Raw genomic sequence first — 26,082 nt, forward strand, 5'->3', positions numbered from 1 at the left:
GGTGCTGCTCCTCTCTCTGTACAGCCAGGTGCCTCAATCACTCTCTTCTCAGTCATCTTCACTCTCTGTACGCTACAAGGCATACAGCTAGTTCACCAGGATCTGTGATCCTGATGTACTCCTCCTGCAGTATGAAAGAGAGAGATGCGTGGGTTAGCATGGGTATATAAAGAACCTCCCTTTGTTAAGTCTGAAGGCCCCTTAACGCATCCCAGAGAGTGCTGGCCACCATTTGGATGGCCAGAGATTAGTGAGCTGCATGGCTTCCCGAAACCCCACCCACCTCTGCCCCACTCCACCCGACTGATTGGCAGCAGCTTTGCCCACGGGACTGCATGCTCTGCTCTCAGCTCAGGTGCAGGCATTCTCCTAACCATCGCTGCAAGGCTGCACTGTTAGCTTGAACCATGGGGGAGACTGGTCCAATCTGGGATGACATTGCAAGGGGCTGTGAGCAACTCCACCAGTGACTGCTCCATGGCCAGCTTTAGCAAGGAGATTGTACAATGTGCCCAGTCATCCAACTGTTCAGCAGTCCACTAAAACACTCATCAGTTTGCAGTCTATGCCCGAGGGGTGAAAAGCTCTGGGGCGCTTGATGGCACTTTCATGCCTCTGCGTTGTTTGAGTGGGCAGAGAAGCTAGAGGCCCGACTCCAATCACATCAATGCCCTGCACCTGAACTGTCTCAGCTGCAGTGTCCCTAATACGTGGCCGCTTCCCTCACCCCTCACCCACCCTACCCTACATGTGCTTGTGGGCAACCCTCAACCGCAGGGCAGCCCATGCACCCCCCCCCAACACACCTCAACCACAGGGCAGCCCCTTGCCCTCACCACCGCACCCCCCCCCAAACTCCCAATGTGCCTCAACCTTGAAGTCCAACAGGTGACCCAGGCGAGCACTCTGGAACGTTATTGTGTACTCACCTCCGAGTTCCCCTCAAAGTGCAGCCTGCCAAGTGTATGCCTTTTATATGCTGTTGTAAAACACGTCAGCTTGATCAGGCGGACAATCCAGCAGGGTGAGAGGGTGTCAGGGAATGATTCCGGCAGGCTGGGCTTATAATGATATGCAGATGTATTACAATGAGGATCCTGCGTCCAATGGAGGAACCACAGCCCACCATTGGCGGGTCGAGCGGACAATTGCAAACTAGTTTCACGACATCATAAAACCGATTTTTGGCTTTCTTGTCATATTGTCCACTCATGCCACAGAACACGCCGAAAGCCAGCAGGCACGGACTATTCTTCCGTGAGACTGTGTTCCCATGTTCTACCATCTGCAGCCAGGAGAAGGAACCTCTCAGTCAAGCCTCTTCAAAATCTTGTGCGTCTTAATGAGATCACCTTTCACTCTTCTAGACTCCAGATAGTATAGGCCCAATTTACTCACCCTGTCATCACAGGGCAATGCTCTTATCCCAGGAACCAAATATGTAACCCTTCACTACCGCCTCTGAGGCAAGTATAATCCTTCCTTAGAAATGGAGAACAAGACAGCGCACGGTACTCCAGGTCTCACCAAAGCCCTGTGCAATTGCAGCAACAATGTCCTTGCACTCCAGTTCCTTTTCAATAAAGGCCTCATTCTATTTGCCTCCCTCATTGGTTGCTGTACCTGCATGTTAAATTTTTGTGTTCCTTGTATGAATATACCCAAGCCTCCCTGAACATCAACATTTGCAAATTCCATGCATTCTAAAAAATATTCTGCTTTTCTATTTTTATAACCAAAGTGAATAGCCTCAGAGTTGTCCACATCATGCATCATCTGCTATCTTGTTGCCCACTCACTTAACCTGTCTATATTTCTTTATAGATTCTTTGTGTCCCCCTCATAGCTTACATTCTCACATTTGTATCATCAGCAAAATTAGATACATTATTCTCTGTCTCTTTGTCTAAGCCATTAATATTGATTGTAAATAACTGGAGCCTCAGCACTGATCCTTGAGGCACTTCACTAGACACAGGTCGCCTATTTGAGAATGCCCCACTTATCCCTATTCTCTGATTCCTGTCTGTTAACCAATCTATCCATGCGTATGTGTTACCTCCAAATCCATGAGCTCTCCTTTTGCATGTTAACCCTTTACATTGCATCTTATTGAATGCCTTTTGGAAATCCAAGTAACCTACATCTACTGCCTCCCTTTTATCTACCTAACAAGTTACATTCTCAAAATTTTAACTAATAAATTTGTCAAATGTGATTTCCCTTTCACAAAACAATGTTGCCTCAGTCTGCTTATACTATGATTTTCTAAATTCAAGATTAAGACTTCCTTCATGATAGATTGCAACGTTTTCTCAATGACTGCTGTCAAGTTAACTAGCCTGTACTTCCCTGTTTCCTCTCTCTCTAGTTTCTGGAATAGTGATGCTTCTTTTGTTAAATTTACATTCCATTGGAACCATTCTAGAATCCACGTAACTTTGGAAAATTATGACCAGTGTATCCACTATCACTGCAGCTACCTCTTTTAGAACACTATGATGTAGACCATCAGGTCCAAGGGACTTGTCATATTTTAGACACTCAAGTTTCTCTAATACTTTTTCTCTGCTGATATTCCCTCACATCTATTAGCCCCTTGGTTAGTCTCTATCTCTGGTATATAATTTGTATCTTCTACTGTGTCTAGAAACACAAAAAGCAGATTCTTCTGGTCAGCCTGTGGGAGTGGGCCCTGCACGCTGACAAGTAAAATGACATGCAGTGATGTCGGGCGTGCTTCCCAACTTCACTGTGCGTCATTCCAATCTTCAGTTCGGCGGGCGGGCACCGGAGTCGGCTGCGTACCCGCCAAACTGTCAAAGGCCTATTAAGGCCATTAATCAACTAATTGAAGTACTTATCTGGGCTGCCCGTCCAACCTTAAGGTTGGCGGACAGGCGAAGAGTCCATGCGGCTTTCGCATTTTTCATGGAACCTCATCCATGGGCGGGATGAGGTTTAATGAAGGGTTTACTAATTTAATGAAATGTTTCATGTAAATTCATAAACTTGTCCCAGCTCATGTGACACTGTCACATGAGGGGACATGTCTGAATAATTTTATTCTTTTATTTTTCACATCTTTAGGACTTTTCTTAATCTCCCTGAGGCAGCGCCGTGCCTCAGGGAGATTTCTGCACTCTTTTGCGTGCGTGCGCGAAAGAGCACAGACCCTGACTCTGACTCCTCCCACCGCCCATACAGGTAGCGCTGAGCGCTTCCGGGTGCGCGTTATGCTGGGTGGGCCTTAATTGATCCACCCACATAAAATGGCTGCGTGCAACCGATCGTGGGTGGCGCCCGCTCCTGCCCAGCCTGCCCAGCGGGGAGAAAGTTCTCCCCAAAATGTTTGTTCAACATATCTGCCATTTCCTCATTCCCCATGATAATTTCTCCTGTATCTGCCTCTAAGGGACCAATGTTAACTTTAGCTACTCTCCACCTTTCTATATACTTGGTAAAAGCAGCAATGATCATGACTTACATTCTGGCTAATTTATTATAATATTCTAATTTTTTTCTGTTTTATCAACTCTTTCGTCACCCTTTGCTGGTTTATAAATGTTCCCAATCTCAGGCTTACCACTATTTTCTATAACATTATTAGCCTCCTCTTTTAATCTAATATTATACTAGAAAGTCAAAGATGGATCTTTCTATAGATACAAACGTACAAATTAGGGGCAGGAGTAGGCCAATTAACCCTCTACCATTCAATAATATCATGGCTGATCTAACTGTGGCCTCAACACTACTTTCTTGCCTACTTCCTTTACCCTTTGACCCCCTTATTAGTCAAGAATCTATCGACCTCTGCCTTAATAATACTCAAGGACTCTGCCTCTACTGTTCTCTGGAGCAGAGACTCTCACAAGTTCACAACCATCTGAGAGAAAAAATTTCTCCTCATCTCTGTCTTAAGTTGGAGACCGCTTATTTTTAAACTGTGTCCCCAAATTCTATTCTTTCCCACAAGGGGAAACATCCTCTCAGCATCCACTCTGTCAAGCCCCTCAGGGTCTTATGTTTCAATAAGATCACCTTTCATTCTTCTAAACTCCAGGCCCAGCCTGTCTAACTTTTCCTCATAAGATAACTCCCTCATCCCAAGAATCAGTTGAGTGAATCTTCTCTGAACTGCTTCTAATGCAATTATGTTCTTTCTTAAGTAAGGAGACCAAAACTCTACAAAGTACTCCAGATGTGGTCTCACCAATACCCTGTACAACTGTTGCAAAACACCCCTACTTTTATATTCCATTCCCCTTGCAATAAATGCCAACATTCCATTTGCCTTCCTAATCACTTGTTGTACCTGCATACTATATTATTCATGTACCAGGACACCCAGATCCCTCTGTACCTCAGAGTTCTGCAATCACTACTTTTCTATTCTTCCTGCCAAAGTGGACAAGTTCACATTCTCCCACATTATACTCCATCAAATACTCCACCAATATACTGCCAAATTTTTGCCCAATCACTTAACCTATCTATATCCCTTTGCAGACTCCTCGCATCCTTTTCACAACTTATTCTCTATCTTTGTGCCTGAGTATTTTTTTTAATAGATCTATTTTTATTGAAAAATTTGAATCATTGAAAGGAATACGTGTTGCTGGGCACTTCTCACAATAGACATGCCCTGGGCATTGAGTCTAAGAAAATCATTAAATAGAACTTAATCAAAGAGTTAATTATTATGAATTGGAAACTCGTCTGATTATGAGTCTTCTCAAACGTTTGAATAATTTGTAAACAAATTGCTTACAGCTACAAATTAATATTTGGTAATTATGTTTTCATTTCCACACAGAGATACATTGGCCATCTCATTGACTAATGCAGCCACAAGTATCTTTTCTGGGTTTGTTATTTTCTCTGCATTTGGATACATGTCCCATATGATTAATGTCCCTATTGATGATATTGCTGTAGATGGTAAGTGAATGTAAAGATGCAAAAAGCAGCTGCAATTGACTGAGACTTGGGGCTGAATTTTTGGGCCTTCTGAGGTCAGGGGTGGAAGTGGGAGGGGCCCAAAGATACCAGTGCCAGCTTGTATGCCCATTTCCCAATCCTGTTCCTGGCACCAGACATTTTTCCAATGCATATTCAGGCAGGGTGCCTGCACCCCCCCCCCCCCACCCTCCAAATAAATCGGGTAGCCAGTTGGGGTTATCCATGGGTTTCCTGACATGACAGCGGGCAGTTTGAATGCCTGGAGGTTGGTGTGAAGTGACAGGCCGAGTGCCAGGGCTCCAGGCAAGCCCAAATCTCCCCGCCTGGGTAGGGGTACAGTGAAAGGCTGCCTTTTGGTGGGATTCCACCAGCCTGTGCCATACCCACAGTGGTGGCACAGCTGCTTTTTCTGTTTTTTTTAAACCTTCAAATGAATTGGTGAGAGGTTGTATTCATGTTGAAGCGCCCTCTCGGTTATACTCACCTTTTATGGATGCTGCTCTGAAGTTGGAAGGCCTCTGATTGATCCTCCAGCTTCAAGGGCCTACCTGTTGCCCTTAATTGGACAGGGAACCCAACTCTGTGCCAGTTAAGGAGAAACCCCAGTCAAAAGCCAAAAGAGTCACTGTTTCTCCCCTGGGGTAAGTTCGGGACCCGGATATAGCAGTCCCAACACCTATTTCTTGCTCCTGAGTGAAAATTAAGATCCCAAATTCTGGTGACATGCTTTAACCAGAAATATGTGCAAGTAAATGTCCAATATTTTCACCTACCATGTAGGGATGGGGAAGATGGCATGGATGCTGCAGCATATTGCAGTACAGAAGGCATTAAAAATAAAAGTGCTAGTGTTTCTGGCAAGATGTCTCAGCACCTTCAAATAACGAAGGAGGGTTGAGTTTGAATTCTAGTCTGTATTGAATGAGTTGATCTTGGGCAAGGCAGTAGAAATACTATAGTTGGCCTCTGAGTTAGAGGAAAGAAGCTCAGCTATGGTCCTTGCACACTATCCAGCAACTCACTTATTTTTGTGGATATTGGATGAGGAGAGGAATGGGCCTGGCTGTGCCTTCCTTACAGTCAAGTAGTTTGTCAACTCCCAGTGTCAGGTTAAGATTAATAGCTGTTGCAAAAGGTGTTGATAGAGCTATGCCCAGAAGATATCAACACCTGCAATAGGAAAGGAGGAAAGACAGAGAAAATTGGTGAGAAAAAGAATTGCAGTAAAAAATTACATACTTTGGAGGCAAATAATTTCTTTCCTTATTCTAATTGTTTCATGTGATATTATCACTGCAGTAGGTGACTTATACAAAGGTTCTTAACCTTGCAGGACCAGGATTGGTGTTTGTGGTTTACCCAGAAGCCTTTATTACGATGCCAGTTTCTCCTCTGTGGGCAGTGCTGTTTTTTGTTATGCTGCTGTTTTTGGGGCTTGATAGTGAGGTAAGTCATTATAAAACATTGGCAACTTCAGGTTATTGTGATGATTGAGGAGGCATGGCAGCTGCAGCAGAGAATTGCAAGTTTATATCCAGTGTTGTTAACCTTTCTCTACCTACCTGGGATACTTGCTTCTATTAGCCGAGGCATAGAAATCAAGACAGGGAGGTTATGCTGGAACTGTATAAAATACTGGTTAGGCCACAGCTGGAGTACTGCGTGCAGTTCTGATCACCACATTATAGGAAGGATGTGATTGCACTGGAGAGGGAGCAGAGGAGATTTACCAGGATGCTGCCTGGGCTGGAGGGTCTGAGCTATGAGGAAAGATTGGATTGCCTGGGGTTGTTTTCCTTGGAGCAGCGAAGGTTGAGAGGGGACCTGATAGACATGTATAAGATTATTAGGGGCCTAGGTAGGATGGATAGGAAGGCACGTTTTCAATTAGTAGATGGGTCAATAACCAGAGGGCATAGTTTTAAGGTAAGAGGTAAAAGGCAAAGAGGGGAGTTAAGGAGAAATGTTTTCACCCAGCGGGTGGTGGAAGTCTGGAACTCACTGCCTTAAAGGGTGGTTGAGTCAGAAACTCTTGTAACTTTTAAGAAGTATTTAGATATTCACTTGCATTGCCATAGCCTTTAGGACTATGGGCCAAGCGCTGGAAAATGGTAATAGTGTAGTCAGATCCTTGTTGACCGGCACAGACACAATGGGCTGAATGGCCTCTTTCTGTGCTTTAAACATCTATGAGTCTACATACAAGGAGGTGACAATTGCTAAAAAAAATCCGCACTGTGAACAAATTCTGCATCCATCAAAAGCTCTGAAGAAAAATTGTCCAGCGGACACTAGCAGCCACTGGCCTGAAGACATCACCTACAATCCTGAAGTGATATTACACTTTCTCACCACATTAACAATTCAGACTATTGTCTCATACACAGTACCACACCAACCCACAACACTGCTCACCTCCCCCAACCACCCCCACCCAGTTCCTGAAATTATATTGACACAGCCAAATTATATTTGGAGTGCAAAATAAATTATCTTCTCTCTCAACAATAGAAAATTCAAATAGACCTGACCATATAAATGCTGAAATCAAGAAAGTACTTCTGTCCAATATAAATCATAACTTCATGTATCTTCTCAAATAGATAATGCATAATTTCTTTAAACATATCTAAGCATTAGTGTGTTGATTTACACAAAAATGCTGCAAGTAATTGAGTTAAATATGGCTCACTTTTGCCTAGTGAATCGTAATGTAAAAGAAACAGTTCAGCTGCCACCAGTAGTGCACCATAGCAGCTCAATAGCTAAAATAAATTAATTGAACAACTCATAAAGAACAAGTAATCTAACAATGATTATAATTGAATATTTACAGAAACACATATCTTAACCAACCCGCCAAGAAACAAAAATAATAAAAAGATTACATTGTAATCATGCACCACGGCCTGTCAATTATGAGGCAAGGGCCTATGTTCACTAGCTATTGAATGAGTAATTCCCCAAACTTGTAGGATCACTGACTAGGCAGATAAAAAACCATTATCCATGAATCATGTGAGAATCCTAATACCAGAAGTAAAAGGCCAAGCAGTGCCACTCTCAGTCTTACTCTCTTGTGCCTCATTTCATAGATGGTTAGACTATTTTTCAGTCTTACTGTTAGCCATAATAACCCTCACACATCTGGATTAGAAAGTTATAGGTTCAAGTTCCACTCCAGGACATAATCTAATGTTATGATATTTGCCAGGCTGACCAAATCCACAAGGGAAACTTGGCTCTGCTATCACAACGGTTTTGCAATTTATATTTATTATGAGAAGGTTTGTGCACTGAATTCAGAAGTAATGAGTCCACTAACACATTTAGAGATTTTAAAATTTAAATTAAAACATTTATTAACAAAAGAAAAGAATTAAAACACATACACAAGATTACAGTTACACTGTTATTTATTATAACAAATCCCAAAATTCCTAATTAACCTGACTCCCAACTACACACACCCTTTAACGCAACAATCCAAAATAGATTTTAAATTTAGATAGGCAATTCAGCAAGGTTAGCATAAGCATCCACTCGACAGTGAAATTCCAAAGGCTTTTAACACAACTTTGGTTACTTGAACAGCAGGCTTCTGCAAAAGCGAACTGATCTCAATACGGATTCAATTAAATCAGCCACATACACACGCCTAACTTACAATATCCCACAATACTATTATGAAACATATGATAGTTTTGTGACACTAAGCTGACACTTCAGTGTGGTACTAGAGATATCACCACATGGGTTAGATATTAAACCTTGGCTGCTTGCTCAGGTGCATGCAACAAATCCCATTGCATTGTTTTCTCAGTGTGATGGTCAGTGTGTATTCCTCAACAGAGGGCACTAAAATAAATTATTTGGTCATTTATTTTATTGTGCATTGTGGGATCTTGCTGTTCACATATTTGCTGCTGTAGTTCCCTATATTATAACAGTGATTAAACTTTAAAAGTATTTAATTGATTGTAAAGCAAATTGGGACATTCTGAGGTTGTGAAAGGTGTTACCTAAATGTAATTTTTTTCTTCTTTTAACACTAGAAATTAATTTAATCTTTTAGAAATGACCTTTAAATGCATATAGTGATGCTTTAGGAATATTAATCCATATCTTTTGAGATTTTCATATTATCTCCTTATGAGATTGTTACCTACCATCCTCAAAAGAACTTCCAATTACATAACTGCCTTCTTTAAGAAAACCTGCTAACTAACCTTGATGAAAAAGAATTGTTTCTTTTACATCCTTGAAAAGAGTCTCCTGGGCAAACTGGATTTTAAATAACTAGCCATTCAAATTTTAAAATTCTGTCACATAAACACTGAACCAAAATTGCGCTGTCGATCTTAAATATATTAAATGTTCTAAACGTCAAGTAATAATTATTTGGGGTGTTGTAACATCCTGAGCTGGACCCTTCAGTTTGTATGGAGGATGCCCAGGTGACTCAATTCCATACTGTACCTCTTATCAGGGAGACTAACAACCTCTGCAACTTTGTATTAGGATGGGATTTCACAGACTGCTAAATGCTCTGTGCAATGATTAAATGTTAAAGTGGCAAGTACCAAAAACTACACAATTTTGGTCATGTCCACTTTGCTCAGTTTTACTTTGAAGCTTTTTTCAATCCAGCTAAGAAGTCTGTCTAGTGACCTTTCTGTGCCTAACTCAGAAGCTACTTGTGTATCACCCACCAGTTTTTTCACTTCTTCCCAGCTTTTAATAATAACACATGCATAGACTATTTAATCCATGATCTGCTCCTTGGTGATTGCACTCAGTTATAGATGACTCTCAACTCTCTTTGTTTTGTTCCATCCAATAAAGGCATTCACTAAATTACCATAACACCATAAGCCTTTCTCTTTTAAGATAGATTTTTTTAAATCATACACACGGAGCAATTTATTTCTTTGTAATGAAAAAAATGCATTTAATAGATTGAGCAGCACAGCAAGTAGGCAAATCAGCAGGACTCTGAATGATAATACTATTACTAAGCTTGGCACCAAATCTAAAACACAAAGAAAATTAAGTTTTGTTTAATTAAAAAACACAAATACTGGGCCCCTCCCACCGGCGGAATTTTCCAGTCCCGCCAAAGCCAATGGACTTTTGAACAACTCGCCACATTTCCCGGGCTTGCCCCTGCCACATTGGGGCCATAAAATTCCACCACTGGGGCTGCACAGCAAGCCCAGGGTGGGGAAAGGCACAGGGTGGGGATCGTGTTTCAGGTGCAGGCCCTTTGAAAGTAAAGGGGATCTGCTTGGCTTAAAATTTTAAATAGGGTCTCTGTGCCTTTCAATTTTGGGTAATAGCCTACTTATTTTATATTTCTACTGAGCAAATTGCACTTAATTGAGTCTTATTTGGTGTTGGGATCTATTATATGGTGTTCGGGTTTTATTTAAGGAACATGTAACATTCCAGAAGAAGTTAGGGATTCATCCATGCAATTATTTCACACGTGTCTTCTTTTTCTCCCTTGTTTTACAGTTTGCTATGGTCGATGTGATGGTGACAAGTCTATTGGATGCCCACCGGGATTGGCTACTGAAATGTTTGAAAAGGAAAGAGTTTGTGGTATTGGGTGTCTGTGTCGTAGGCTTTCTGTTCGGAATTCCAAATGTCACACAGGTATACCTTTCACCAAATGCCAGTCAAATGCATTTTCTAAGTATAAACTTTTATAATGTCAAAGTATCACGTGAAAATACTTTATTTGGATCAAAGTGCCACCGTAACTCAAACACTTTTACCTTTATTGTCTTAGCATTTTCCAGTTTGGCTAAATTATATTTGACAGCCTTGGGCACATATTAGGTGGATTTAATCATACAATTTCATAATGCATTATCATACAGTTTTCCATATAATTACCTTTGTTACAACCACCCTGGGAATTGCATATTCAAATGAAAGCAAAATATTGTAGATGCTGGAAAGCTAAAATAACAACAGAAAGTGCTGGAAATACACAACGCGTCTGGCAGCCTCTGTGGAGAGAGAAACAGAGTTAACATTTCGAGTCAAATTGTGATTCTTCTTCAGAACTGAGTTCGGAACTGACAGTTCTGGAGAAGAGTCATATTCGACTCAGAACATTAACTCTTTTTCTCTCTCCGCAGAGGCTGCCAGACACGCTGAGTATTTCCAATGCATTCTGTCATCATTATCTGGGAGCTGCGCAGTTTGTTACGTTGGTATTGCTGGACCATCTGATCACATTTTGTCTGAAATTTCTACCTAAAATGTTCCAGGGCAAATTCAGGCTGAATCAGACCCTGATGCTTCAACGTTGGTGAAACTATCAATTCATCCAGTAAATGTCATTGTTATAATATCAGCCCTTCTAATCAGAATAGAGTGCAGCTGGAGAACTAGAAATCGTCTGCTGCTAATGAGCTCTCTGTGTTTGGTCAGTGGACTAGGACAGCCTGAACTTCAGGTTTGCAATACCACAAACTGTGTTGTTTTACAAAAACAATCCATTCAGATCAACCTCAACTTTATATTGTGCCATTCACTAATGCAAAATTCATAGACCAGACATTAAAGTCCCACTCAGTTTACCTCTCATCATGTGCCTCATCTTATGGAGTGAGAAGGGTTGATTTATTTTTCAAAAAAGGAGGCAGGCTTGTTTGGGCCTGATGGTCTTTCCCTATTTCTAAATATTATTAAGCTTCTTGTTAGAATATTATTGTCTCCTGTCACTCAGATTCTGACATTTCTGTGGGATCAGAACTCTAGTGTGCTTGCATCTTTCTGTCCTAAGCATTGCTTTAACGCCAGTTTTAATCTAATGTCATTTCAGGGTGGGATTTACGTTTTCCAGCTCCTAGACCACTATACTGCTCAAGTATCCATTGTTTTCCTGGCTTTCTTTGAGGTTGTTGCTATTTGCTGCATTTACGGTATGTCTGCTGTGTTTCTTATCATGACCTGATCTCAATACAGATTCAATCAAATAGATCTGTATCAAAATTACAGCCAATTGTTTATCAGGGCATCAATCCCTAAGTTACAAGGAGTTAGCATAATCTTTATCATAACAATACTGTAACTGTTGAATAGAGAAGAACAATATAACACAGGTATCAATCTACTAATTTTAAAATGACCAGTTGTTTCAATTAAGTTAAGCTTTAAATGCATTAAACATTAAATGTGACCTTTTCCAAATTAAAAGAATCCTAACTCCATTTAATAAAAAGCATCAGTGAACAACACTGAACCTCTCCCAAATTCAAGGGGTGCATTGGATCCATCACACAAACATACACAAATGAAAATTAATTGGAATGCCAAGGAGTCATTAGACTAGCCAAAATCTGATTTGGAAGGACAAGTTTTAAGCAATCAGCTTCTCATAGCAACCATGTCATAGAAAGTGAGCAAGCCAACATTTCGATGTTGGAGACAGTAGATATACAGGCCCACTATCCCACCATGGACACTCCCAGCTGGCCCTCCTATAATCGTGCAAAAATGACATTACAGAACGCTACACTTACCACAGAGTTAAGTGCATATAACTCACAGTTACTCAACTCCCAGCGAAATTAAATGTATTGACTGAAGAGGATGGACAGACAAAGCCAAATAAGAAGAAAGCCTATTAGCTCTGCTGGGTGAAGCAGCAATTTACACATTGAACAGTAAAGAACGAGGTTTAACAGTGTCCAGGCTGTCTGAGTTAACCAGGGGGTCACTCTTTTTTATTCTTTCATGGGATGTGGGCGTTGCTGGCAAGGCCAGAATTTATTGCCCACCCATAATTGCCATTGAACTGAGTAGCTTGCTAGGCCATTTCAGTTAAGAGTCAACCACACTGCTGTGTGTCTGGAGTGACATGTAGGCCAGATTAGATAAGGGATGGCAGATTTCCTTCCTGAAAGGATATTAGTGAACCAGGTGGGTTTTTACAACAAAGATAGTTTCACAGTCACTGTTACTGAGACTAGCTTTATATTCCAGATTATTTTATTAATTAAATTTCAATTCCACCAGCTGCCATGGTGGAATTTGAACCCATGTACCCAGAACATTAGCCTGGGCCTCTGGATCACTATCCAGTGACATTACTACTATGCTACCATCTCTGCTAATTGAGTCATTGGGCCCATGGAAATTTAGATTAAGGAAGAATGAACTAGTCAGTTCTCAGTCCTGGTCACTATCAACAACGCTCTGCTGGAAATGTGCATGTGTGGCCATTAAATAAAGACAGGAACAGCTTCAGCTGTGATGCTGTCCATGGACAAATAGACTACTGACATTCACTGTTGAGAAACACAGCCCATTCATCCAAACACTACGCAAGACCTTCTGAATATCTGGATGCTATATATATATATATATATATATATATATATCACAGGGCTTTCCAACATCCACTTGGGAAGTCTTTTCTTCACATAAGTCAGAAATAAAGAAAAGGAGAGTGCCATGGACAGGAGAGAGGAGCAAAACTGAAATAAATAATTCTCTCACTGCCTCTCTGTAAGGAGAGGGTTTTTTTTGTTTTAAAAATAGGCTGAGTCACTTATTCCAAAAACCCTTTGTTTGTTTCATCAATTTTTAAAGCAAGCCACAGTAAACTCTCCTGGGATTAAACTGGTTAGTTTACTCGCACATTCAAACTCTCTCTCTCTCTCACACACACACACACACACACACACACACATGGGATAGGAAAGAGGGGTTTTATAAGTACAAATAACTTAACAGTAAAAAGGGCAACGGAAAAAGATATCAGTGCACATGATTGCCAGAGTCCAGAAAGTTCACAGAGACATTCCAGTTCAAGCAGGTTCCTGGCTAAAGGCAGAAGTGCAGAATTCCTTTAAAGGTGATGGTGACACAGTGAGATGAGGTTGATATTCAGGGACATGATCTGACTTGCAGGTGGTGGCTGGTGCCTTCCAGATAAAAGGCCTTCAAGGGGGGCTTGTAGCAGGCTGCTTGGTCAGCCTGGAGACCTGCTATTGGGTCTTTGCAGGTTGGATTTAAATCAGCAGATTGTTCTACTTCTGAGTTCTCAACTGTATATAGAGATTTCAATATGGTCACTCTAGTTATGTGACCTCCTTCCTCTACAATGATTCCATAAAGGGACGTTTATCTGGTGTCTGGATCTGGCTTTTGTTGGGTGGTTTATAACATCTCAGTCATTAGCCTCTGAAAGAGTCATCATCTATATTGATGAACCTGTTCCAAGTAACCATTGCCTTGGTAACCTCTTGGGTTCCGCTAGAGGGGTAAGCATACAGAGATGCAAATTATGTCCATTTACTTTCAATTGTTCCTTTTTTGAAATAGACCTTGATAATCCCAGTGTGAGGTTCCATGAGCAACATATTAGGGTATATTTCCAGTGCAATCCATAAAATGCCTTAGTGGTCAAGTTACAATTCCAGGTATCAGGTGACTTGTGGTGGCCATCTTTTTGTTCAGCAAAGTTCATTTTTGAATAATCAAAAAAGAATAAAGTTTGATTTGCATTGTTTATGATTTCTTTTATGTTTTAGAGACATGTCAAAAGACTTGCACCATTCACAACTTCAGAATGTCCCAAGTACTTTATAGCCGATTAAATACTTGGGAACTGTAGTTCTTGTCATAATTTAGGAAGTGCAGCAGCCAATTTGCTCATAACAAACTCCTACAAACCATAGTATGATGATGGCCTGATAATCTATTAATTGTGATGTTGATTGAGGGATAAATATCAGCCAGAATGTCAGGGATATCTCCCCTGATCATTTTTGAAAGAGTGCCATGCAATTTGGTAGATGGAGACTCAGTTTAAAGTATCATCCAAAAGATGCTATCTTTGATAATGCAGTGCTCCCTCAGTACTGCATTGGAGTATCAGCCTTCATTTTTTTATTCTCAAGTCTCTGGAGTTTCATTAGGCAAAGTCAGGTCTAATCCTTTGACAACTATGCTGGCCACAATTGACTAGGCTCCATTCATATAATTGTCCAGGGGAATGAACATCTGCGGAAGTATACCAAGCCATCTTCAGCTGCTCCATCACTGACCTTCTCTCCATCATAAGGTCAGAAGCGGGGATGCTCTCTGATGATTGCACAACGTTCAGCACCATTCGTGACTCCCCAGATACGGAGCAGCCAAATGGCAGACTCCTGCTCCTATTCCTTATGAATTTCCTTATTAAGCTGTCTGTGTCCATACGCAGCAAGGCTTGGACAACATCTAGGCTTGGGCTGATAAGTGGCAAGTAATATTCATGCCACACAAGTGCCAGGTAATGACCATCCCCAACAAGAGAGAATCTAACCATTCAGTGACATTACCATCGCTGAATCCCCATTATCACATCCTGGGGGTACCATTGAACAGAAGCTTAACTGGACCAGCCATATAAATACTGTGGCTACAAGAGTGCTCGGGCTGGGAATTCTGTGGTGCATGACTCACCTCCTGTCTCCCCAAAGTCTGTCCATCATCTACAAGGCACAAGTCAGGAGTGTGATGGAATAGTCTCCACTTTACTGGATGACAGCACCTCCAACAACACTTAAGAAGCTTGACACCATCCAGGACAAAGCATCCCACTTGATTGACACCCCAACCACCACCTTAAAAATTCATTCCCTCCACCACCGACACACAGTGGCAGCAGTGTGTACCATCTACAAGATGCATTGCAGTAACTCACCAAGACTCCTCCCACAGCCCCTTCCAAACCTGTGACTTCTACCACCTGGAAGGACAAGGGCAGCAGCTAAGGGCAGATGGTAAAAATACGAAGCAATTTTGCTTTAAACAGATCATTGCGATTTTTAAATCCCCAGGCATTACATGAATTATTGCCCCAATTAAAGTTTCAGCAAGATTTGACAACGACAGGTTTATTTTTTTAAAGGTGTCCCTCGGTTGTCACAGAACATTGAGGAGATGCTGGGAAAAAAGCCGAATATTTACTTTCGTTTCTGCTGGTTGCTGTCTCCTGTCCTGATACTCGTACGTAACATTAACTAGTTCAAGTTTCTTAACAAAAAATTGCGGGCGGAATTTTATGCCCCCTCCCCCGGCGGGATCTTCCCTTATCACGACAGGGGCCATCAGATTCCGCCCTCTACATGACGGAGCCCCTAATGAGCTTGCATTTGTTTAATTAGCTAATTGACGTTTATAACATGTTAAACCTTTACTTGATATTGAACTGTTTAAATTCACTCTGGGTTCATTTTGTATTCACTGTGAAGCTTAGTAAGATTACTTTTGAATATTTATTAAGAAAAAAAATGGTGCTTAACCACAGTGTTACCCATTAATAATGCTGCCTTGCCCTTCAAGAAACCATTAGTAATTCCACCAGATTGACTCCCTGAGTTGAGCAGCAGAATGATTATTGTAATTTACTCCAGTGAATTCTGCCCATAATAAGTACTTTAAAGCATTGCTCGTTCAGTCATTAGTTTAGTATTCATATAAATATCTTCTCCCCCACCCCCGCCACTCCAGACTTTTCCACTATTGTCAGTAGAACATAAGCATGTATTTATTTGTGTTCCTCTTTTGAAAAGCTGAGAAGCCTTAACTCTCCTGTTTCTTTCCCCCTTTTCAGATTATTATAGTGTTTGTCATCATTGACTTTGAGCCCGTACATTACGGCAATTACAAATACCCAGAGTGGGCACAGGGTCTTGGTTGGGCCATTGCTCTCACTTCGCTCATCTGGATTCCTGTTGGAGTGATCCACACGTTACTCACGTTGGAAGGTTCATTCTGTGAGGTGTGTTCTCTTTAGCCTGTGCAATAAATGACAATACATCTTAATTAATAGGGAGCTCGGGCAGACAGCAGCAGCTTCCAGCCAGTTCATTCACACTTCCAATAAGCTGTCCCTTGTTAACAGACACAAGATGCAAACAGTAATAAGAAGTCACCAAAAACCATAGATGGCAGGGAGCCATTAGACAGGATTACAGGCCACACAGAGCAGTGAGGAGCTATGATGAGAAATTAGCCGGGTCATTGTTCCTTTCCCAAAGCAAACGTCTACACCTTGTAATTTTTTTTCAGCACTTTTCTTTCCTTCAGCACGTGTGTGTTGACAGCAGCTGCAGAATGTTGTCCAGTGCTACAGCACCAGACTGCACTGGTCAGATTTGTGAATTGGGGCCTAGTACATTGCCTGCCCCACTCTGCCATCTTCAAACCTGTGCAAATAAAATTCAAACATTTAAACTGAGCGGGAACTAAATTGGCCACAAGTCTTGCTTCTGATTGTTTTTTTTATAATTAGTTTCACCCAAACGTTAAAGCTGAATATACATCAAGTAAAAGGAGGGCTTTGAGTTCCGGAGGAAACTAGAATGCTCACCTTTGCAGCCATTTCCCACACACAGGCGGGAATGTTTCCTCCTGGACGTGGAAGTGGCCTATAGTGAACCTCATTAACTGGCTGACTTTGTCCCCGAAGTGGGAAGGGAAAAGCAGCAGGGGGTCAGAGAATGTCTGGGCCCAAAGTGAGCGGGGAGCATGGGTTCTGGGACAATCAGCAGTTTGTGAGGTCCGGGAAGATGGGGGGAGGTGTGTGAGTCAAGAAAGTGTGGCCTACGTTTTTCTGTGGCACTCTTTCACCCCTAAAAGAAAGGGTTAGATCTATCTGGTCTTCATATCTAGTTGTAGTTGCTGGATCTGGGTTTCTGGGTTAAGATAAAGTTGGTCCTATTACGAATTGCATTCAGTTATGAGACTCCCACCTGACTCAAGCATGTGCCTCATACATCTGAATTAATATGCATTTAAAATTGGAATAAATAGAAATCATGGGTGGGAGAGGCACGGAGATGCGGTAGTTAGTGCTGCTGCCTCACATCTCCAGGGACCTGGCTTCGATCTTGACCTCGGCTATCTGACTGTGTGAAGTTTACCCATTTTCCCTGTGTCTCTGCTCAGTGCTCTGGTTTCCCTCCACTGTCCAAAAACATGCTGGTTGGGTTGATTGGCTACAGTAAATTGTCCCCAAATGTGTGCCCTGTGATGGATTGGTGTCCTGTCCCAGGTGTACCCCACCTAGCGCCCATTGCTCCAACTCCCCCGTGACACTGAATTGGACAAAGTGGTTTTGGAAAACTGAGTGAGGAAACCATCAGCCCGATTTTAACCCCGTGCAGGGGCACAGGTTTTGAATGAGTTAAAAAATCTCAGCCCCAATGGGGTTAAAATTTTTCTCTGTCTCTATACCTGTCAGCTCAAATACACTGATTCAAAAAGGTCACATACTTGGTTTAATTGAGATTCAGTGCACTGTAAGATTATGAAGCATGCCCAGAGCACTGTGTTAGCTCCAGCTGTTAGTCTGCTCTTCCCTGGGGATGACTATTAGTGCAGGTCACTGCTAAGGTAATGTAGCTGAAGTTGACTGAAATTTCGACAGCTCCTTACAAGGATTTTTGCTCTGAATTTGCAAAACTACAGGCATGAAAATCACAGCTTACAAGGGACAGATTGGGAAAGGGATAGAAAGAATCATAGCTGGCCAAGAATCCAATCTTATTATTAGAGGCATAGATCAGAATTCTTTTTAACAATAATTAGGAACTTCTTAATGGAATGACCACTATTGCCGTGATCTCTTTGACTTTGAGTTTACTCAAAGGGATTATGTCTGTCCATGGGAGATGAGAACCCTCTCTGCCAGGTCTGGTAACCAGGGAAATGCACAGAACCCCAGAGCATTGTTTGCGATTGATTAGCCAGCCTGGCTCAGCGGTGGGACCTGGAAGAGGAAGCTGGGCTTCTTTCCACTCGTCCAATGCCCTAATTGACCAAATTCAAGAAATGTCTGTGTGCGCACTTGGGTGGAATGTTCCTAAATCTTTGTTCCCACCAACTTGCACCTAAGCTCAGTAGGTCTGGCAGTATCTGTGGAGAAAGAAATACGGTTAATGTTTCAGGTCAAGGACCTTTCTTCAGAACTAAAGGAAGATAGAAATGTAATAGGTTTTGAGCAAGTGACTGTTGGGTGATGGGGAGAGAACAAAAGGGAAGGTCTGTAATAGGGTGGAGGATCAAGAGATTAACTAACACAAGTTTTCATTGTACAGAAGGTAAAGGGAGTGGTAAAGGTTGTAGTAAAGAAACAAAAGATTTGTCCAGAGTGGGTGTGAATGGCAGAGCATTGGCCAGCTGTGTGGACCATTTCTTGTTCCCTCTACTCCACCCCCTCCCTCAATTCTCTTTCTGGTACATTGATGACTGTATTGGTGATGTGTCCTGCTCTTGCCCAGAACTCAAAAACTTCATCAACTTTGCTTCCAATTTCACCCCTTCTCTCACCTTCACATGGTCCATCTCCAAATCACTGTCTCCATTGCACACAGGGCAGGCTATCAACTAACATTCATTATAGGCCCGCCAACTGCCACAGCCACCTCAACTACACTTCCTCACAGCCGGCTTACAGTAAGGACTCCATTCCATTCTCCCAGTTTCACTGTCTCCATTACCTCTGTTCTCAAAATGCAACCTTCTACGAAGTGCTTCTGATATAAACTCCTTTTCTTCTCAACTGAGGATTTCTGCCCACACCCCTGACACTGTGGTTGACAGGGTCCTCAACCATGTCTGACCCATTTCCCACACCTTTGCTCTCAGCCCTTTCCCTCTTTCCAGAGCCCTGATAAAGTTCCCCTTGTCCTCACTTTTTACCCCACCAGTCTCTCATAAACAGATCATCCTCCATCATTTATGCCAACTCCAGTATGACCCCACCACCAAATACATCTTCCCCTCCCCTTTCCTTCCAGTGTCCCAAAGGGACTGTTTCCTCCATGATATCCTGATCCACTCCTCAATCACTCCCAAGTTCCCTTCCCAGGGCACTTGCCTATGCAAATGTAGGAGGGGCTAACACCTACCCTTTTACCTCCTACAAATGAATATATGAATGAAGAGCAGGAATAGGTTACTCAGCCCTTCGAGCCTGCTCCGCCATTCAATAAGACCATGGCTGATCTGATTTTAACATCGACTTCACATTCCTGCCTATCCCCGATAACCTTTCACCCCCTTGCTAATCAAGAATCTATCTAGCTCCGCCTTAAAGATATTCAAGGACTCTACTTCCACCGCCTTTTGAGGATGGGAATTCCAAAGACTCACAGCCCTCTGAGAGAAATTTCTTTTCTTCATCCCTGTCCTAAATGGGTGACCCCTTATTTTGAAAGTGACCCCAAGTTCTAGATTCACCTACAAGAGAAAACATCCTTTTCACATCCATTTTGTCAATACCGTTCAGGATCTTATATACTTCACTCAAGTTGCCTCTTACTCTTCTAAGCTCCAATGGATACCAGCCTAGCCTGTCCAACCTTTCCTCATGAGACAACCTACCCATTCCAGGTATTAATCTAGTAACTCACTGACTAAGGCCCCAAACACTCCATCCAGGTGAAGATGTATTTCACTTGCACCTCCTTCAATTTGGTCTACTGCATCTGCTGCTCACAATGCTGTCACCTCTAATCTAGGAAGACCAAACGCAGATCAGGAACACCTCCGCTCAGTCTACAAGCAGCTAGTGACCTGTCATTTTAATTCTCCACCTTGCTCTCAACACTGACATCTCTGTCCTTGGCCTGCTGGACTCTTCTAGTGAAGCTCAACGTAAGCTCGAGGAATAGCACCTTATCTTTTGATTAGGCATTTTACAGCCTTCTGAACTCCACACTGAGTTCAACAACTTCAGACCGTGAACCCAGTTGCTCCGATTTTGTTTCTGCTTTTTTCCACAATGTGCCAATCTTGATCTTGTTTTTCATATTTTTGCTTTCAGATCCAGCTGTTCTTTATTCTGCTATTTACATGCACTCTGGACAAATCTTCTGATTCTTTACTAAAACCATGACCACTTTCTTTGCTTTTATAAAATGAAATCCTTTGTTAATTAATTCCTCCACACTGCCTTGGACCTTCCCTTTAATTCTTTCTCCCAACCCTTTCATTTGTTCAAAATCTATTACATTTCTATATTTCTTCATTTCTGAATAAAGGTCCTTGACCTGAAATTTTAACTCTGGCCAGAATTTTTACCTCATCGGGCGGACGCGCACCGACATCATCGCACATTCCCACGATGTTTCAGTCATCGGGGGCACCCGGGAGCCGGTAGCACACCCGCCGACAATTACCAGGCCTATTAAGGCCATTAAAGCCCCAATTAAATGTAAATTTTTGCTGTCCATCCAACCTTACAGTTGGCGGGCAGGCAAAAAGGTCACTTTTTTAGGAAACCTCATCTACTGGCGGAATGAGGTTTCCAACAGCAAATAAAAATAAAATAAAAATTTTAATTTTTCATTAATATCATGTCCTCACACATGTGACAGAGCCCACTTTTCCTGCAGACAAGCTCCCCGCTCACCCTCCTCCCCCACCTCCTCCACACCCCCCCACCACCCCTACCCCACACCCCCACCCCCCCTCCCCAACACACAGACAGTGCTGAACGCTGCAGCGCCTGTTTCACGCTGGGCGGGCCTCGATCGTGGGCAGCAGTCGGCTTCCTGACCGCTCTCGCCCGCTCCTGCCCACCAAGGGCAAAATCCTGGCCTCTGTTTCTCTCCCCACAGATGCTGTTAGACCTGCTGAGTATTTTCAGCATTTTCTCATTTTATTTCAGATTTCCCCTACATCTGCAGTATTTTATTTTTGTTACACCCAAGTTCTCTGCACTTGGGCAAGTGGGATGCATCTCTGTGAAACCTGAACATTTAAGATGGGACAATTAGTTTACTCATTCATTGCCCGGTCTAGCTGGACCACATAAAGCACTGTTGGGTCCTGCTCACCTCTGTCAGGACTGATCACTATTCCAGGGTCATCCAGGAATACATAGGTAACCCCTGGGTTCCCTGCTCTACTACAATTTGTCTTCGTAAACCCCCCTTCCCCGCCACCTCCACTCTCACCTCCAACAACAACATGGGGTTCGTTGTCATGAGGATTGAAACCATTTGTTCAGCTTCCTCTGCAGGTTCCCTCACATCCACTACCCCACTGGGCCAAATTTTCCTTCAGGTTAGGCCCGGCCCCAAACCTGAACTCACGTCTTTCCCTAGGTGGGGGGAATTACTCCCTCATCAGGTAGGCTTGGTGGGGGCAGTTGGGAAGCCACCCCCACCAGCTGTGATTGGGGCCTGACCGCCGTTTCACACTGGCAGGCCAATTAAAGCCCCGCCCAGCGTGAAACACGAGCGTTGTGGGGAGGGGTGGAGGGCGAGTTTGAACTTCACGGGTGCGCGTTGGAAAAGGTCCCTGAGGCACAGGTTTCTAAAATGTTATAAATCATGTCCGCTAGTGTGACTCTGTCGCATGAGCAGAGACATGTTCTTAATTAAAGGTTAAAATTTTTATTCTATTTTTATTTGCTGTTGGAAACCTCAACCCGCCCGTGGATGAGATTTCCTAAAAACTGCAAAGGCCTTTTTGCCTACCCGCCAACCTGTTGGTGCGGGATGCTTGCCTGGCATCCTCGAGCGTCAATTTACACCTGGTTGGGCTGGGTGTGCGCCTGACGAGCTAAAAATTCTCCCCCTGGTCTTTGTCCCATCTCCTTTCATGGTCTCTCTGAGTTCCATGAGGTACACCTCCTGCACCCTCAGTCCTGTTCCCACCAAAATGCTGACCACCCAACTTCCCTTGCTTAAAAGCAAAAAACTGTGGATACTGGAAATCGAAAACAAAAGCAAAAATACCTGGAAAAACTCAGCAGGTCTGGCAGCATCTGTGGAGAGGAGCACGGTTAACGTTTCGAGTCTGCATGACTCTTCAACAGAACTAAGGAAAAATAGAAAAGGGGTGAAATATAAGCTGGTTTAAGGGGGTGGGGTGGGGGGGGGCCGTTGGGACAAGAGAGCTGGATAGAGGGCCAGTGATAGGTGGAGATAACCAAAAGATGTCACAGACAAAAGGACAAAGAGGTGTTGAATGTGGTGATATTATCTAAGGGAATGTGCTAATTAAGGGTAGAAAGTAGGACAAGCAAGGTACAGATAGCCCTAGTGGGGCTGGGGTGGGGTGAAGGAATTGAAAAAGGCTAAAAGATAGAGATAAAACAATGGATGGAAATACATTTAAAAATAATGGAAATAGGTGGGAAAAGAAAAATCTATATAAATTATTGGAAAAAATAATAATTTTTTATTTTTTGTTTTTCCAATAATTTAGATTTTTCTTTTCCCACCTATTTCCATTATTTTTAAATGTATTTCCATCCATTGTTTTATCTCTATCTTTTAGCCTTTTTCAATTCCTTCACCCCACCCCAGCCCCACTAGGGCTATCTGTACCTTGCTTGTCCTGCTTTCTACCCTTAATTAGCACATTCCTTTAGATAATATCACCACCTTCAACACCTCTTTGTCCTTTTGTCTGTGACATCTTTTGGTTATCTCCACCTATCACTGACCCTCTATCCAGCTCTCTTGTCCCAACGCCCCCCCCCCCGCCCCTTAACCCAGTTTATATTTCATCCCTTTTCTATTTTTCCTTAGTTCTGTTGAAGAGTCATGCAGACTCGAAACGTTAACTATGCTCCCTTCCACAGATGCTGCCAGACCTGCTGAGTTTTTCCAGGTATTTTTGTTTTTGTTTTCAACTTCCCTTCCTGGTCCCCATTGTCACGGCCAGAGAGTACTCTGCAATGGCTTCTTCTCCCACTCCCACACCATCACCTCTGGAGTCTCATCAAGGGTCTTTCCTTGGATTCCTCCTTTCTCTTATCTGCATTGCTACCCCAAGACCAGGGGACTTTATCACAGGCCATTCACACACATACAAATCAACTTTTTAGAGGGAATACTGAAGTGTTCAACTCGCCCGCTGTTTTAATGCAATGGCTGAATTTGACTATTATGTTGTTAAATATTATTATAGGAATTTAGCTGATGCTTTTATCCAAAGCAAATTCGTAATGCTGATGGTAAATGCTATTTTGAAGGCACTACTGTCATAGGCCTGCATTTTTAGAAACCTTGCTGTGGGCTGGATGAAGCTGAGCAACGGGCCGGATCTGGCCCACAGGCCGTAGGTTCCCCGCCCCTGCCCTTGACGACATCATTTGGAAACACATCAGCTTCCACATATGCGCTGACCACACCCAGTTCTACGTCACCCCGACCTCTCTCGACCCCTCCACTGTCTCTGACTTGTCACACTGTTTGGTCTGACATCGGGTAATACACGAGCAGGAATAACCTCCAGATCAATGTTGGGGAGGCCAGAACTATTGGTCCTTGTCACAAACTCCATTCTCTAGCCACTCACTCCATCCCTCTCCCTGGCAACTGTCTCAGGCTGAACCAGACTATTCACAAAACGTAGCACCATATTTCACCCCAAGATGAGCTTCCAACCACATATTCACTCCGTCGACAAAGATCACCTATTTCTACCTCTGTAACATTGCCCAGTTCTGTTTTTGCCTCAGCTCATCTGCTGCTGAAACCTTAACCATGCCTTTCTTACCTCTGGATTTGACTATTCCAATGCTTTCCTTGCTGGCTACCATCTTCCCTCTAGGAAATTGCTCCTTTGTTTCACTACAACTTTTTCCAGCCTCCCCAGCGTCCGAGATCTCTGTGCTCCTCAAATCCTAGTGCCTTGCACAAAACCAACTTTAGTTGCTCCATCATTGGCAGCCATTCCTTCAACTATCTTGGCCATAAGCTCTGGAATCCCCTTCTTAAATCTCTCCACATCTCTACCTCTCTTTCCTCCTTTAAGATGCTCCTTAAAACCAACCTGCTCAACCAAACCTTTGCTCATCTGTCCTAATATGTTTCTATACGGCTTGTAGGGTGTCAAACTTTGCTTGATAAGGCTCCAGTGAACCACTTTGGGTCAATTTAGTATGTTAAAAGGACTCTATAAATGCGAGTTGGCCCTGACAGATAAACAAACTCTACTTGCACATTTTTCTGAGCTAGTTGTAAAACAAAATGATTGGGCCTGACTTGCAACAGGTCAATATCTTGACAGTTAAAAATTGAGAGAGGTTTTTTTTTATGTCAAAGACTTAACTAGCTAAAACTTATATAAAGTGGCTGGCACTCCTCACTCAAAGACCTTGAATGTGTTGAGAGGCGCCTACTTGAGTTGTCCACTTGGTGGTGCTGTCTAACTGCAATCTGCTCCAGTTTGCACTATCAATCAAATTAAAATAGGGATGCTGTTTACTGCACATTTTTATTTGCACATTTTGCATCACATATGAAAATTAAGCAAGTTTATTTTTTTTTAAACAAAAATAACATAAAATAGAAATAAAACAGTATCCGAAAAGAGAATCGATTGACAAGTTGGGTGTAGACCCCTTGTTAAAATTTTGTCTATACTTAAAACATTTAGTTGCCTTTTCTCCTTTCAGGTGTTGACAAATCCAGTAGTTTCTCTTTTTAATTTCAGATTTGCAAGATTTTTGTTTGCTTTTTTTTATCTCGATCCAAACATTAAAAGCAATTTCTAAAATTTGTGAAGACCACAGTCATTTTGTTGTATGTTTTTTCAGAGCATAGCCCTCTTTTGAGGTACTTTCTTGTCTTTTAAGTTCCTGAACTGTTTGCTCTCTAACTGTGCAAAGGGCCAGAAGCCAGCTCATCCTGGTAATGGTCACTCTGAGATATATAGGGTTACTTTCAACACCTACCCATGGCAGACATGAGTCTACGTTGAACCCCATCACGGCACAACGCACAGGAGGACCACTTGCCACCTATGCAGAAACATTTATGATGATGCATATATTTTTATGCTTTGCTTGCAGATGTGCTCTGGATGGCACTCACACACTTCCTACTAGCGCCATGCAGAGGAGAAGCATTTTGACAGCTTTACCAAGGAGTCTCTCTTCTCTGTAGCTATGCATCAAGCATTCAAACTCTCCTTTTCCTGCTTATGTTTTAATCTCTGTTTCGTGTTCAAAGATTGCAATGCTTTCTCAGTGTAAGTCTTTATTGAACTGATGTAAAATGGCAGCTTACAGAGAGAGGTTCACATGACTACAGCAAGCCAGATAGGACATGCAATAATGTTACACTTCAAACCCAAACA

General features: G+C 42.5%; 1 protein-coding gene across 1 annotated transcript in view; it reads left to right on the top strand.

The window, feature by feature from the left end:
• si:ch211-283g2.1 (sodium- and chloride-dependent GABA transporter 1) overlaps nucleotides 1-26,082 on the top strand; it is a 150,452-nt gene that overhangs the window by 116,553 nt on the left and 7,817 nt on the right. The window contains exons 7-12 of the mRNA XM_041196679.1: nucleotides 4,820-4,944; nucleotides 6,299-6,411; nucleotides 10,483-10,623; nucleotides 11,804-11,903; nucleotides 15,884-15,981; nucleotides 16,589-16,756. Coding sequence (XP_041052613.1) covers nucleotides 4,820-4,944; nucleotides 6,299-6,411; nucleotides 10,483-10,623; nucleotides 11,804-11,903; nucleotides 15,884-15,981; nucleotides 16,589-16,756 — 745 coding nt within the window. The remainder of the gene's footprint in view (nucleotides 1-4,819; nucleotides 4,945-6,298; nucleotides 6,412-10,482; nucleotides 10,624-11,803; nucleotides 11,904-15,883; nucleotides 15,982-16,588; nucleotides 16,757-26,082) is intronic.

Source organism: Carcharodon carcharias, chromosome 10 (genome assembly GCF_017639515.1).
Source record: "Carcharodon carcharias isolate sCarCar2 chromosome 10, sCarCar2.pri, whole genome shotgun sequence".
NCBI lineage: Eukaryota > Metazoa > Chordata > Chondrichthyes > Lamniformes > Lamnidae > Carcharodon > Carcharodon carcharias.